The sequence below is a fragment of the Tympanuchus pallidicinctus genome, unplaced genomic scaffold (assembly GCF_026119805.1).
Source record: "Tympanuchus pallidicinctus isolate F22 unplaced genomic scaffold, pur_lepc_1.0 scaffold8, whole genome shotgun sequence".
NCBI lineage: Eukaryota > Metazoa > Chordata > Aves > Galliformes > Phasianidae > Tympanuchus > Tympanuchus pallidicinctus.
In genome coordinates, this window is record NW_026294802.1 from 41,244,974 (window position 1) to 41,261,588 (window position 16,615).

A 16,615-nucleotide genomic window follows, 5' to 3' on the forward strand; every position below is an offset into this window, starting at 1 on the left:
TCAGGGCTCTTCTCTGGGCCTGTTCAGTTTATATTGTGGACATTGCCTGTGGCTTGGTCCAATTCCATTACGTCAACAAAGTCAATGTGGTCGCTCCTGTAAGTGTTAGACTTGGCCTTAGGCACATAATTTTATTAACATCCAGAAAATTACAACATAAGCAAAAATAACCCCAAAGAAAAACAAAAAAATAGAAACTTGAAAATGAAACATATGCTTGCAGATTCAGTGCAAAAGCAAACTGAAGCAGAAGTTGCTAATATGGTTTTAGTACTTTGTGAAGGTGCCAGCTGGATGGATGATAATTTTTCTACCCCTGCAGGGCATCAAAGCTTTTATAAAATCATTCTTTTCACACATATTAGCACTTAGCTTATTAAAACAGATGATACTTTTTTTTTTTTTTCTTTTTTTTCCTTAAAGCTGACTGGAAGTGTCTGGAAATATAAAATCTGAGAGATAAATCTCATTTTGACCACCCAGTCTAACAAACAACAAACACTGACATGACATACCATGGCTGAGAGTCTATGTTATGGGACCTTCTGTGACTGCCACAACTGTAGTGTCACAGTAAAGGCTGTGAATTGCTGTTATGAAAACATTTGCTGTAACTTGCATAATTAAATGAAACTGCCAGCAAAGCTTTCTAAAATACTTAGAAGATGACACACAAATAAATACATTTCAAAGTGTGTATTATGTTCCAGAATTTGTTTTGCAATGGATTGCACTGCACAGTGTCAAAGATGACTTATTTTGCTGCTTGATTTCCTACATAATAATATCATTGTCAAGTAAATTGATACAAGTTTATAATAAAATAACTGTCAATTTAATGATATTTTAAATGTATGGCGTTTTGAATTTATTAAAAAGTAGAAGATACAATTTCAGCCACCTACAAATTCTGCTTCAGGCAAATCAGAAAAGGAGACACTAGACATAAATTAGTGCTCATTAGCAGAAATGTATCTAAGAATGTTGCAAATGACCTTTTAGGAGAGCCTTGAAGAAAGAAAATTTTGGTAAAGTAGGTGATCGTTCCTAATGCAAAGGGAACACATCAACACTGAGGCATGGCTTGAGGGAAGCTGCAGAAGCTGCTATAGGAGCTGATTTTGTGCCAAAATACAGGCTGGCTAACTATGTGCGAGCCTCAAAGATGAAGAGAATTATGCTGAACTTGCAGAAGCTGGATCAAAATTTTGAATAGAAGTTTGGCAATTCAGTGAATGGTCAACTTAAAGTTCTTAAGAGTCTTAAAGTAAAAATAACAGTGAAATTTCTAAAAGTTGTTCCATGGAACTGTGTCAAATCCATAGATGCACATGGCATACCTGGCTTCTTTCTGTACATGAACATGCAGAAATATATAAAAGCTCTTTATTCAGAGAAATTAACCCTGTGATAGAGTCCACTCTATCACACTCATCAAATTCTTTCCATTAACACACTCAAAATCAAAAGATGGAATAAAATTAGACTAATCACATTGGAAAAATGACTATGTTAGATAGCAATCTTCTACCATTTTTATTTCTGCCTTCTAGCACTTAAAATTTCCACGCATACAGTGTTTAAAGAAAGGCCACCCTTGTTAGCTGAAGACAGTAAATAAAATAAAAAGCAAAGGAAAAAAAAAAACGATCAACAGGGAAGAACATCTTAATGGCTTGCTGAATATCATAAAAATGCAGCTTATTCCCTCTAGTGTAGTAGTGATACAGCAAAGCTTGCAAGGGTAGTTACTTACATCAAATAGCTTCTCTATATACATTTCCTCATTGACCTTTTCTCGAAGTATATCCTGGTTCTGTCGAACAAACATGATGTAGGTATCTGCTAAATCCATCCCTGGTTTCTGTGGAAACATAAAGCAAAGAGATGGAGTTGTGGAGAAGGGAAAGAGAAGGACCATGCAACAACTGAGACATAAGAAGTCTTATACTCAGTCTTAAAGTCTCATACTTCGTCTTAATGAAAACTGAGATTATGTTAGAATGTTTCCATATGTATTGACAGCATTTAGTAAATCTGCTATGAATTTTGAGTTATCAAGTTCAGAAGGGTTCACTTTTTATTACAATTTATGAATGCTTGGAGTCATAAATCTGCTCTGCAATATGTGATCCAAGAAGGAAGTCTTGGTTCTTGTAACATCAATGGCAAACTAGGACATTTTCCCCTTTGTCTTTAGAAAGGTTACCACAACTACCCCATCTTCATGATCCAGATCCTGCTACCATCACACTCAGAAAAGGGTTAAAAAATGTCAAGCAGTTCCTTTTTCATTCAGTCAGTTTTGTTGCCATTTGCGTTCAACATACAGCTGAACTTTGTGTTTGAGTTTAGCTTCTATTAATTCTCATTCAAAGTTCAAGCATTTCACTAAAAGCAAATGAGTAGATTGGCACAAAAACATTAGGTTGAGAGTAGACCTGTAGCCCCATTTTACTGAAACAGGGGCACAGTCAGCTCAGAGAATGACTAGGAAACAGGAAAGGACTAAAATATTTCCCTTCTTGTACCAATCCATGTTCTGCAGGAATGCTGGAGTAGGCAGAATTTTAATACCATACTCCTAAACAGGTCAGGAAAGGCTGCCCAAATGTCAAACCTGCTAGGTGGTTACTGTAGCTGTGTTTTCCTGCCCAACTGGGACTTCTGGACCTCTCTGTGCACAAAATGTTATTTCACCTAAACCCTCACCCTGTCAGCCTGCAATGACCTCTTTCCTGGTAGCACACACAGAATGGGTCTGAATTCACTGTTCTCTATAGGAGGAACCAAGGACAAACACAAGCACTTTGGAAAGACTTACATATAAGCAAGTTGGTAAAAGTATTATGTTGCTCCTGCATAACAGCTTTTGTTGTTGCTTGTTTTCTCAGTTCACGGCACGCAAACGAAAGCTAAGTTTTATAACAAATGTCTCTGCAGTAAGCTTTAGCACAATGTGTTTATAAAGGATTTGGAATGACGGCCTGGTTTAACGATTCTAGCATCTCCAAATCTCACACCCCACAATTCAACACTTTGTGCATTTATATTGATAATGTCATTTAAAAATCTTATCATGTACGTGTAGCTACCAACATGAAACTCTTAAGAGGTAACTGAGACGATTTATATTTACAGCTGAATTACAAACCTTGATCATAAGCACAGAAATAAAAATGTACAATGACAACAGATAAAACAACTGTTTGAGATAAATGGATTTCATTCATTAAAAAAAAAAAAGTGCCTTTTTCTCTAAAAGTTGGCAGAGATGTTTCTAAATGAAACTAAATCAAAACAAAGGAGATGTATAACTGGAAGTTACACAGAGTCCCTTAAGATACTCATTCGTGAAAGTAGAGAAGAAAGCCAACAGTTCAAACGCCGTAGAAATTTACAGAGATTGGGCTAGTTTTAATTTGGAGAAAAAATGGGGAAATTCTCTGAAATTTCAGAGGTGGGTGAAAGAGATAATCTAATAATTGAAAGATTTATTTCTGGTTCTTGGAGATACATATTCAAATCTAAAATGACCCTTCCACTGAATGCTAAAACCTGCTGGTTCTCTGGTTCATGCATTTTTTTCCTTTAGTTCAATTCTTTTAGTAAATAAAGCAATGTTTGTCTTGCAGACAGCTAAAGCTAGAAAAATAGCATTTCTCATCAGTGTTAGCTCTCCCCTTATCTGTGAGCTGTTTACCTAGTCTCGAAGCTGTGACATATGGGAATTTCACACCTAGTGAATATATTTTCATGTATCTTGTGGCATGGGAGTGTAATCATTAAAAGAATATACACAAGTAAGAGTAACTGCAACAGCTGGTGACATTTACCAATTAGAATTACAGTTCTTTAAAACACTTCATCCTTCTTTAATGTGTGCAGGATAATTATCTTTGAAATCAATGTGGAAAAAAAATTAATTTTCCCTTTAAACAGTGTCTTTCTACAGTAGAAATACGTCTGGGTAAGGAAGATTACCAATATTGCAACAGTATGAGTTTCTCTTTTAAAAACTCACCAAAATCACTGCAAACTAACCATCTTTGCTTATGGTGTGTGAAACAGAATAAACATGGAATGAGCTAACATCATATCAAATTGTCTGTTATCTCTTTATACAGCATGCACTGAATTTCTTGTCTCTGAACACATGGAAGAGGAAAAGAAAGCTATATAAGCACAAAGCACTAAAGCAGGTGCAGCACCATACTTTTTTTTTCTTTTTTTCCATAGGGTTTACGTATTAGAAACAAACCTCTGATTACAGGACCCTATCATTGTTCTATTTCGTGTATTAAGCTTCAGAATAAAAGAAACAGGCAAACATACAATACCAATCATAATAAAAAACCAATTGGGTCTACCTTAAAATGCAAGCTCACACAAACTGAGATATATTTTAAGTAGCAGTCACAGAGGACTTAATTACAAATACCAGACAAACCTGAAGACTCCACTTCTGTGCTCAAAACATAGAATTTTACTCCCCTATATGTCAGGCAGAGCATTTGCAGGAGCCAATGGGAGAAAGAGATTTTCACAGCTTTAGGAGATAAATGTAGCCTGGTATATTTATCTGGGTAAGCGTAAAAAGGCATTCAGTCTGAAAACTTCCCCAAGGAAAAAAAAAAGTGGTTTTTTTTATGATGGATAAAAAGTTATTGTAGGTTTGTTTTATTCAGAACAAGCAGACAAGATGTTTTGCCTATCTGAAAATGAAAGAGAACCAAACAAAGAGATGAATGGAGAAACCAGAAGCACAAAGACATCAAATAAAATACCAGGAAATGAAGAGTTGTAAATAGGGTTACTTTGTCGCTGGTTACACAAGTAACTGAATACACTGGCAAGTGAATGAGTTTCAACAAGGGTGTAGGCTTGGGCACATTCTTTTTTAGGGTTAATCACTAGTTAACCTGGTGAGATGAACATGCTGTTTGGGAAAAAAAAAAAAATCCTTCTTAATTATATACTGCAAGTGCTCTTACTTCCTGCTGCTCCACCTAATCCCACAGGTGCGGGTTGTCTCTTCTGCTCTGCACTGGTGGGAGGGCCCACATCACCACGCACTTTTTCACAGCAATGAATTTAGATAAAGGAGAAACAACTTTTCACCATCGAACAGAGAAACACTGCCATAATGTCTACATAAAGTGAGGGAAATTTAAAAATACTTCATTCCCATTCCAAAGATTATGTAGAAACTCCATTAGGACTGACACGTGCTGGGCCACTGGTGATGGGGTGTCTGGTCAAAAGTAATGCTGCACGGCCTTGAGTTCCACACATTCACTTGCTTCACTGTTGGAAGATTTGCAACAAGTTGAATACTGCCACTAGCATCAGCTTTTCCCTATAGCACAGATACACTTAAGTCTCTGCACAGCTTTTCACAATTCACCTGTTTGTCATGAATCTCAGTAAAAACCATGTAAGTACCCGCATGGTGTTTATTCTCACTTAGGCATTTGTCACAGAACATTTCTTATCATCACAGAATTTTAAGCATACTCTGATTCTTGATATTACTCAGAAAAACGTAGCCTTACAGAGCTGCTACCCTGTCAAAGCATTCATTTTTCAAAGAGGAGAGCAGATGCTGAAGGCTAACTACGTAACAACTAACTTCTTCCTATTTTGTATGTGCTCTCCTCTCTGCCCCCTTCCCCTCCCCTGCTGGAGAGAGGCGTTTCATCTGCAGTGCGGGTGGAACAATGAAGTGAAAAGGAGTGATGAGCTGGAGGGGGCCATTGTGAGAAACATAGGAGCTCCTTATTAAGTGTCCACCACCTAATGAAAGAGTATGCTGGAAAATTTCACTCCTCTAAATACTCAAGGGTCATAACTCAAGCCTTTGAATCATAGAACAAAATATCACTAAAATATTTTTGGAATGAAAGCTACTTGTGTTCATGATTGGATCCTCACTCTTCATTTCTTACATATCAAAATACCTACACCATGATTAGTTCATTTTAAAGGCAGTATTTTATTCTTACATGGTTATGAGAAATACTATTTTGCTTAAACCAAAAAGATGTTATGCAGTTTCCTTGCGTGTAATGCATCTTCTAGTAGATTAAAAAAACAAGCTTGGCAAAGGCTAAGCTGTGTATTTTATAAGAGAACAGTCATGCAGAACTTAAGCTGTGATTCTACAAGCGTTTAAGCAAACACTTGTTCATACAAATTCAGTTCCACTGAAATCAAAGGGCAACACAGGCATTGGAGAGGGCTTGCACCCTGTTTGCAGATCTGTTGCAGATGTTTGCAATTCTGTGGTGCAAAAGATCTTCAATATGCTATAGCTACTATGACAAAATCTGATGACTCTGAAACTCTGCTTTCCCACTTCCAACAAACAATTCTGCTCTATTATGTTATTTTAACTTTCTGTCTGATTAGCATTTGTTCTCCTGATCTCCATTTAACATATAGTTCAGAAACACCACTGACTTAAAAAGGATGATACAGAGCATTTCCTCTTGCTCTATTCCAGTAGCTTGTTTTCTATGGATTGAAAGCAGAAGGATGGTTCCTAGGTTTGGGTGTACAAAGGAGGAGGAAGATAAGAGAAGCATGAGGATGAGGACTATTTTGTGTTCTTTATTTGTAAACAGAGGTCTCCAAGTAAATCCTGATTAAAAAAGGAATGGTACAGTATGGCCACACCTTAATAAAGACTGATTTCCTAGAAAAGTTGCTTACTTCTCAAAATCAGTTGAATAGGTAATGCAACAGAAGTGTTGTATTTGGAAATGGAGATATCTGGAAGGTCCCAATGTGTATCTGCCTGGTAGGAGGCAGAGTTCCTACTTTGGCCTCTACAGGACCCCATAAGTCAAATGCTGGCACATGTGTGAGGCCCCTTTTCATACCTTTGATCCCTGCATAAAGGCAACAGCAGAGTAAGAGGGCTGGCATTGTGTGAGTTGTGCACTGCTGTCAGTCCTGGCTCCTTCAAATGGCCTCTGTGCACTTGGTATGACAGGTGGCCTACATGGAGTGCGGGAGGATTAGGTTCCTTCTGTGCCCTCTAAATGACTGGCATAGATTACTGGCTCCTACAAAGGGATTTAAACATACCTTTCTGAACAAAAAGTATATAAATATGCATGTAACTGGATGCTCAATTTGTATAAGTAATTGCTCTGGTTGGTTATATTTGTAAATGAGGCAAACGTGTACAGAAATGATAAGTTAGATATACAGTTATTTGCGTGCAAAACTAACATGATGAGAAAATAAACACAATTAAATTATCTACATAATTGAGGAATAGCAATAATTTGAGATTGATATACATTTTTGCCTTCAGTTTTGCTGCATTCTTTTCCTTTTCTCATTAATTAACTGGCCATGTGAACATAACACTAAAGAAGGGAAAAAACAGGTTTTAGTTCTGTGTCTGCTAATGATTGCTTGGGCTTTAAGAGAAACTAAAATACTTATTTGGGTGAGGTTTCCTTTTGGTTTGTTTGTTTTTAAAGTGCACCAAATAATTTCCTGCATTCCCAAAATCAAAGCATAGCATTAACAAGAGAAAAATTGCATCACTGATGTACTGCTAATATTTCTAATGTTTGTGCTGTTTTCCTCCAAACATTTGTTTTCTTTCATGAACTCAACGGCCACAACTTCTTCCATTTCAGAGAACAGCATATCGTCACAATTACCAATAAAAATAGCAAAATAGCAACTAGATTTTTTCATTATTATTTTTATGAAAACATAAATCATCATTGATAATACTTTTCTTAGTCTGGGTTATTTTGCACTGTCCCTAATATTTCCATAGGTGCCAATATATCCCCAAGTGCTGTGGTAGAAGAAAGCACTGGGAATTTCTTGTGCCTGTGCACCTACCAAATCTTAAAAGAGCATTCTGAGAAATGGATCCTTATGTTGAATGCTTTCTTAAGCAGGTTAAAATCAAAAGATGACATTTAGTTTTGGATGGAGCTTTTCACAATTCTCTGAAAAGACTGATGAACAGAAGGGTAGATGGTGACACTGAACATGTAAGCAAACTGCAAGTCTGAGTCCACATTTCCCATTCCAGCCCTGAGAAGAGGAAGAATGCCATCTGCTGAGTGTATGCTCTTATCTCCCACGACTTAACATCTAAGTTGCCTATCAATACTAGAATTATTAGAATTAATCTTCTCCTCAAAATGACCAAGAGCCATTCAAGAATGTCCTTTTTCTTTCTTAATCCTTTACTTTTTATCTTTTCCTCTCATCCTATCTCTAAAACATTCTGCCCAGTACTCTCTTCATTTTTTCCTAATATCTCCTTTGTAAATATAAAAAGTTAGTTTCTTCTTATTTCACTATAAAATAGCATATTTTCCACTCTGCCAAATATTCAACATAGAATCAAAGATGAAAATTCTGATGAATTCATGCACATACTTTAAAAAAAACAACCAGACCCAAACAGCAGCCTTTTTGCCTCTTAACCCCTTCTCCTCATGTGGTCAGCAGTCTAGTTACCAAGAGCCCAAGGACAACACTGAGGTGACCCACTGACATCTTCAAACGGAGGCATGGAGGCAAAATACAGTCATCTGAAAAAGTGCAATTTTGCATATTTTTGAAACTATATCAAATGAGAGAGTTGCATTCTGGGGTACCTCTGAGTCTTTTATCACTGCAAGGAATTGAATTTCAAGCACAGACTAATATTTTTAGAAGTATTCAGTCCTGGGCCTACTGTGATCCTCTTTGTTACCCTTTCATACCTGCAGCTATATGATAAGCAAGGACAGGAGGAGATAAAACTGTTGAAAGAACTTTTAGCAACCATGCAGTCTAGTATGTTTGAGGTTCATCCATTCAGTAATTGCATTTACGTAACATAATTAACATAATTTCAATCATTTTTCCTGTGCTTGGAAAATAACCTAATCTTAGAATCACACTGAAATCCAGGAGGACACTTTTGAGAGAGCAAAGAATATTTTTGACAGCAATATTGACAGTATTTGTGCTTTTTAAAAGAAAAATGTTTTACTCTGATGAAAATATTCTTATAGTTGCATTTTACTTTTATGTACAAAATATCTCCAACGGCAATCCTTTTAGTTTTTATTCACACCACATGAACACCACACAATCAATGGCAGATCAAACAGAAGTTTAGCAAGCAAGGGATTAAATAAGCACGGTTGGGTTGTACAGTAAAAAATGATGCTTTTACTTGTTGCTTATCCTCTACAGTTGAGCATTTTGCCCAAACGATGGAAGGACTCCTACAAAAGAGTACCTAGGTTATAATCCTCACTCTTCCACAACTGAAAAAGTGCATTGAGAATAACCTTTCTAAGCTTTGCTTTGAGAGTTATTTGTTGCTTAAGGGAAATGAAATGCCCTCTGAGGTTTGTAGTGGCTGTTTAAAGACTGTGCAAAGCTCTAATGAATCTCTGTAGGAAAGCAAAATGTCAACAAAAAATGTGTGAGTTAACAAAAGCACCTTTTTTTTTGAATTATTATTAACAATGGCAAAAAAAAAAAAAAAAAAAGGTTGTACTTACAGGAACGTCAACATATTTTGCAGCTGCTTTCACCTTTAGAAAATGAAAAATAAAACAGCACACAGTCAGGGCTTACTGCTACAGATTGTGCACAAGTATAGAATTATGCACAGAATGAACAAAAGCACTGTGAATTCGAACACCTACCGTGAATGAAACTAATGATGAGAAGAAAGTGCCTTCGTCATATCTTGACAGTTTGGACAGCACACCTTCCAACACTGAAACAACCTGGAGGAAAAGCACAGAGCAAAAGCCAAATGCACAATGTGAGAAGTAAATATTTTGAATGAGAAAATGAGGTTTTCTCCTCAGACTCCTATTGTTCAACATGGCAAACCGCCAATTTGATCATTTTTCGGCACACAAAATGCTGAAATCATGGAAGGCATTCGTTTTTCAGCTCACTTTCTGACCACACTGGTAGATATCACTGTTTAATGACTGCAGAAATAAAAACCAACTGGCATTTCCTCTCAAGGTGAGCCTGTTAATACATACCTCTTTGCTTTCCTTGCACTGCATGGTTAAATACAGAAGTGTGTATATCCAACATGTATTCTGGGTAGGAAATGTTATTTTCTAGGACCTCAGTTTCTAGGATCATAGCTTCAGAGATGATGGACCACAACTGTTAAAGCCTATTATGTCAACATCACGCTCCTCTTATCTTCGTTACTGAAAATAAACCCAACACCAGTTTCATCCAGCAGTGTCATAGCACTAGTGTTTTCTGTCAGCTCGTTTCCATTAACAGCAACAGCTCCTGCATGGCCAATATGGGGCATGAGAACATAGGCCCTACATCTCTGTTATGGCAGGGTCTTTTCTCCCATACTTCCACCTGTGACTCTCAAGTAACATGCAAAGGCTATTTTGCCAGAATTTATTTCTGACTCCAAAAATCTCTTATTCATTGTATTCATAATTAATTGTAGCCTTAATATTTAAAGTGCCTAAATTAGCCTTAGAACATGTTCCTCTGTGACGTGTCACTTACAGTGTAAGACAAAGTATCTGCCAGCCATTGTATGCGTCCGCATTTATTTTACACATAGAAATTGCCTTCCAGTTTGTATAAAGATTGTTTTAAAAGTCATCCCTTGCTCCAATGCAGTCATTCCAACAACCACGAGTATCATCTTATGAGTGTGAGGACAGAACAAAATTCCATCTGGCATGCTGTTAATGGGCACTGTAACAGTGTCACAACAGTGTCACCTCCAGAGGAACTGAGATCATCACTTTACAATAAGCCCTGCTCTTAACAGTTCAAGGAGCAAGAGCAAGTGCAAGCCTACATTTGTCATTTATCAATCCAACCCGCCATATTACAGCGTTTAATTAAGACGCTAGTATGTCAGCACTGATCAAGGAATTAAACCACTTCATGAGCTACCAGAGAGAATGTGGTTGTTCCTGCACTCCATGCACAGTTTAATTAGAGTCCCCTTATTAGATCAAATGCCATCTCTCTGCCTTGCTGTTCTGTGCCTGCAGAAGCTGCTGCTCATGCGCTGCAGACTCCCATACTCATTTTATCTGAGTGGTAAGGATGCCATCTGCCCAAGGGTGTTCAGTCACATTGTGCAAATATCCACTATGTGGAAGGGTTACAAAAAACATTATGTATGCATTGCCAACAAATGGTTCCAATACAAGTGGGATAGAAATGGTTCCAATATAAGTGGGACACAAAAGATCAGGAATTTAAACACCACAGTGTCAAGGATGTCCATTTAAATGAAAGACACAGTTATGAAGCTGGAAATTTCTTTTCTGAGCTCTCACTGTACAGACTTGTAAAGCTCTAAGAGCATCTGATTCTCTGAACTGGTTACTCCGAGACACACTGTGCTTTGTTCCACTGTTTAGTGCTGTTCTCTTATTTGTTAAATGCTCTGTAAGTCTTACACATAAAAGTCACAGTTTCATCTTTTCTAAATAGAATCTCACTGAAGTGTTCTTTTCGTTTTCTTAAATTACTTGCAGCTAAAAACAAATATGGAAACATTTACTCCACTGGAACATAATACTGAGGCAAATATACAGAGGCAAAGGATAAACAGTAATGAAAATAGCTGAAAAATAATGAACATGCAAGGGATACTATGCACACTGATGCACATTTTTCCTAGCCAAAAGAGAGTGAAGCATCAGCCTTACTCAGCACCTTCAGAGGCTTTCTGCTTTGGAACAGAAGCAATCAGGATGTCACTGGCAGTTCACATCACAAGTTAGGAGAGCCTGGTTAAGCTCCTAATGATTGGCCTATGACACAGAATATTTGCTTCCTGTTCTTTCAACCTCTTGTAGCAGTGTATGTGATAACTAATAATGTAAATCCCTCTTCACCAATGGCAACTGTCTGTAGAATTTGTATCTATGTCTAGGAAGAATATGATTATTTCCCTCTTTCAGTAATATCATATACATTAAAAAACATTTCAAGGATTGACTTCTAACAGTGTGATTTGCTTTCACTTGATTTCCTCCTCTACATCTTCAATAATTCTAAAAAACCTGACAGGTTGCATATAAATCTCAGTGCTGACAATGTGAACAATGTGGTGTAATGTTTATTTTAATACAGCACTTTACAGAAAGCAGTTTTACATTTTTTACACATCTATCAACCGTGCCTAAGCTTCTATAACAATCCTACAAAAACTCCCACTCCAACTCATGTACAAGCAGGAGGTCACTCCTAAAAGAGATTCTTGCTCTCTCTCACCCCCTGCCAGCAAGCTGTAAGTAACGAAAACAAAGGCATAAGGAAAATATGAGCATGGTCTTAATTTTTCTCTCTAACTCACAATTTATAAATGCAAGGCTAATTTCTCCTCTGACAATCAGATATTTCTGTGTAGTCTGCAATGCACAGACAGCAAAACATCTTATAAAATGTTTATGTTCTCTAGTCATTATTTGCTGTGTCCTTCAGACTGAAAGCCTTTTCTTCTACATTAAGCACTTAAGACTTTTACTGAAGTGCTACAGTAACACAAGATGTTATTTAAATTTTCTTCAAATATTCGAGTATTTATACCATGTCAAACCATGTTTCCTTCTGACATAAAAAAATCTGCAAAGGCAATTTCAGGAAATAACAACTTATAATACACTTCTAAATTAAACGGTTTGTGAAGCAAAATTAAAAACTTACATTCAAGATGTTGTTCAGCTTTATACACAAAATTATTTAAATACTATCTGATGATGGAGAGAAAGTTTTCATTAAACAAAAAGTAAAACATGGTGTTATCTGGGACAGGACTGACGTAATCAGGTCTTGCTGGTTCTATCTGATTAGCAGCTGCACAGACATTTTCCACCTAACAGTTAATAAAATTTAATTTGGTAAACGTGATATTATTTGGATGACAATGAGTTACAAACTGTGTTGTTGTTTCCTGCCCTTCCAAGTGTATTGTAAGCCTGGATAACAATAAAAGACACTTCAGAAGTTCAGCAATTAGAAATATATTTTCTACTTTTTTAATTAATTAAAATCTAAATTGTTTTACCTTTGAAACAAGGAGTGAAATAATTTCTTTCACAGTCTCTTCAACCAAGTCATCTATTTTTGAATGGTATTGTTGCTGTTTTTCAAAAGATAAACAAGCGTTAGCATGTACATGAAGACACACTTTTGTCATGTCATAAACAGTGTGAAGCTGATAACACTGCCAGATCAGATTTACTTAAAATTATCATTTTGACCATCAGAAGAACGAACCCTTGAAAACGATCCACCCAATCAACACTTTCTTATGTTGTGTGTTGAAAATTTTCCCATGTATACTGTTGAGTTAAGCAGCTAATGGGGTTATTATTTAGATGAATTGAGTTCTTATTCTTATTCAGGCGAAGGAATGTGAAGGATACTTTTTGTCTTCCCCTATATAATTAAGGTGGCCATGTATTTTTTTCTAAAGGGTTGGTTTAGCTGCAGAAGCAAAAAGACTAGAATAAGATTTAATTAATAGAGCATTTCGTGTCTGACAACTCTCATTCATAAGTTATTTTAAATGTCCTCTAGAAATGAAACGAACTTCAATTGTTCATCCTAAAAGAGCCTTTCTGTTAGCACAGTGAGCTGCAGTTTGTGTAAGTCTTACAATATGCTCAAGCAAGGGCAAAATTAAAATTTCATCAATAAAGCAGAATAGACGGTAACTAATTAATAGGCCATAAAAGGCATAATAAAACAGCCTTCATTTTCCATAGTCTCTTTCTTCCACTTTTTCATACAGAAAGTGCCTTTAAGTAAATGCTTTTAAAATAAATCTGAAAGACTTTTAGATAACACCACAGAGTTCCCTCCTGAAATTAACAGAAACTAGGGATCCCATTTTTTCAAGGAGGCACATCAATTTAAACAGTAATTCTTCCTTTAGAAACGTTTATCTGACAGCAAAGATTGTCCCCAATAGCCACTTCACAGAAAATGTGACTTGTAAAGACTAACCCTGCTTCATAGTTCAAGGCTACTTGGAACAGCTAACAGCATAATGCTCAGAGTAAAAGTACTGGGGTCAGTACAAACATTAGCCTAACTTAGCAGCTGCTAGATGAATAGTTTGCAGAGTTTTCAAAGGCTATTTTTTATCTGCCTTAGAGTTGCCATACAAATCAAAACATTAAATCCGTTCAGCTTAATAGATTTAGGAATAATTTTCTAAATAGTACATTTCCTAAAATTGCATTGAAACTCAGAGAGAACAAAACTATGAAATGTGTTTATCCAAGCACATTCATCTGTTCCATGTACCAACTACTGTTCCCAATGTATGTTAAGTTTTGCTTTTAACATTTTCTCTGCAGTTTAAAAATAGTTGGAAAACATAAATTCAGATCTCAGACAATATTAGCACACATCTCAGAAGAGTGAAAAAATGTATTAAACACATTAAAGAACTTTTCATAGATCCATTATATTTAACTTCATTACCAAAAAAATTAATGATCAGAAATATTAAGAAACAATTTGAATTATTCAAAAATAACAAAAAGCTTCCAAAATTATGAAGTTTCTTTAGAAATTAGATTTGAATTTTTATTTTAATCTGAGTTTCTTTTTTTTTTTTTTTTTCCCCAAGACCTATTTTGCAAGCCATACAATCAAACCCTTTTTTTATCCCAATCCTCCCCAGTGTCAACTTCCAGCAATACAGACACGCTTGACAAAGCAAAACTTCAGCTCCTCACAGAAGATTATCAGACTGCAGGTGGTTGCCTTTAGGAAGATGGCAAATACTGTAGAATTCACTATGGAGTTATGTGAGCTGACAAGGTTATATGCACAACCCCAAAATCAGAAATAGAAGGACTGTTTTTTCTGCTTCTGCCATGCTTTCTCAGTGAAGCAAGCTTCACTCCTTTCCCAAATTCATTTATTTATGGATGGTTGTATCCTTATGTTCTTCTGGTGGCTGATGTGCTCACAGTCCAAATAGAGGCTGAATCTAGACAACTCCTACAGCTACATGATTTGAATGCACGTTGTGGGGTCCTTCCGCACGATCCCAAAATCTCTGAAGGATCTTGGGAAAATGTAAAATGCAGTTCTGCCCTTAAATTACTCCAGTAAAATATGAACAGCTGCACCTATAGGAGGTACATGAGAAAAAACAATGCTTAGAGACACAGCGTTTAATGGATTGTAACCTAAAATGACTTTCTGTTGAGAACAACCTGTCTGCTCTTCCAAACATGTTTCCACGCCCCCAGTAGCAGATCCAGTACTCCTATTTGGAAGGAGACAAAGTATTTTAACACTTTCAGACAACCCTACTTTTGGGAACATAAGTGTTTGTTCCTAAATCCTGTGGTGATCAGCTGAGAACCATAACTTGCTCAGCTCTGCAATATATTCAGCGCTCTCCTCCATTCAATCTCACTGTGTCTCAACATTGGACTGGGCTTTTTGAATTTTTTTTTTTATTTTTTTATTTTTTTAAATTTAGTTTAGTTCTGTTTCTTTTGTTTGTTTTAAAGTTGGATGGCTTAGAGTTTGGAAAATAAATTCTATGTGATCATCTGAACCAAAAGTATTACTATCAACATAACAATACTATCTGCATATGAAATTACTTCTGTACTTCTACTATCAAATCAGCTATACTCTTCTACTATTTATGCAGTTAAATGACCTTGATCTTTGAATTTTATGAACTGAAAGTGCTTCAGAAACAAAGCTCATCAAATTAAAGCCCAACTTTCCCTGGCATTTTTTTTTTCTCCCCAGCTATCAATATCCACTGGATGTGGCATATTCCACTGAGAAGGCACATTACTCATTTTTCCACAAATGGAAAAGTAATCTCTCATTTAAAAAGCATGATAGGGAGGCTGGAATTCTGAACTAAAATAGCTTTTATAAATATTTTGCTATAAAGCACTGAATAGTATAGACCAGTTGGTGTTTATTCCATGCAAACTACCCAGTTACAAGCCAGCAAACAAGCTCCTGCTCATGCCAAACTACTTGTCAACCTAAGTGGCCCAAGAACTATTCTGTTAGAGTTTTGCCTCCAGCAATATTTCCTGTGTGATTCTTGCCTATCATACTAAAAAAAAAATCAGAATATAGTTGCAATACTGCAGCTTCTAGACTGTAACTTTTAAAGTTAATAGGCTGTAAAGTATTTATCCCAAACAACAAATGCTGAAGAACTCTGGATGAATGATTATTGTACGACAGAAAATATTTCCCTTGCTGCTGCTATTCATTTCATTCAGGATATATGGACTGCAAAGGAACAATGCCTGCTGATTCAGGAAGGACATGCAACGCTGTTCAGCATATATTTACTGAAGATTACATACACTGACAATAAGAAGCTGGACAGGAAACTACTCGAGAAATAGTAGCAACTGGCACGTCACTTGGCTGTCCCCCTGTGTCCTTCTGCTTTTCTCCATAAATTGCCATTCTGCTCGGCTATGAATAAGGCTACAGGCACTGTAGTTCATCTGAGACAATGTGCTTCTCCTTTGGACATGCCTCTTAAAGCCTCCTAAGTCAGCCGTCAAACAATGCAGAAGGCATTCAGCAAGCTGAGCAATCT

The 16,615-nt window shown here is 36.5% G+C and overlaps 1 protein-coding gene across 12 annotated transcripts in view; it reads right to left on the reverse strand.

Moving 5' to 3' along the window:
• Positions 1-16,615, reverse strand: part of CADPS2 (calcium dependent secretion activator 2) — a 304,359-nt gene that overhangs the window by 22,578 nt on the left and 265,166 nt on the right. For 11 of the 12 annotated variants that reach the window (XM_052667761.1, XM_052667760.1, XM_052667754.1 and 8 more), the window contains 4 exons: positions 13,070-13,144; positions 9,690-9,773; positions 9,543-9,575; positions 1,757-1,864 (listed from right to left, as the gene is read on the reverse strand). In XM_052667761.1, coding sequence (XP_052523721.1) covers positions 1,757-1,864; positions 9,543-9,575; positions 9,690-9,773; positions 13,070-13,144 — 300 coding nt within the window. The remainder of the gene's footprint in view (positions 1-1,756; positions 1,865-9,542; positions 9,576-9,689; positions 9,774-13,069; positions 13,145-16,615) is intronic. The other variant, XM_052667757.1, reaches the window with a different exon arrangement.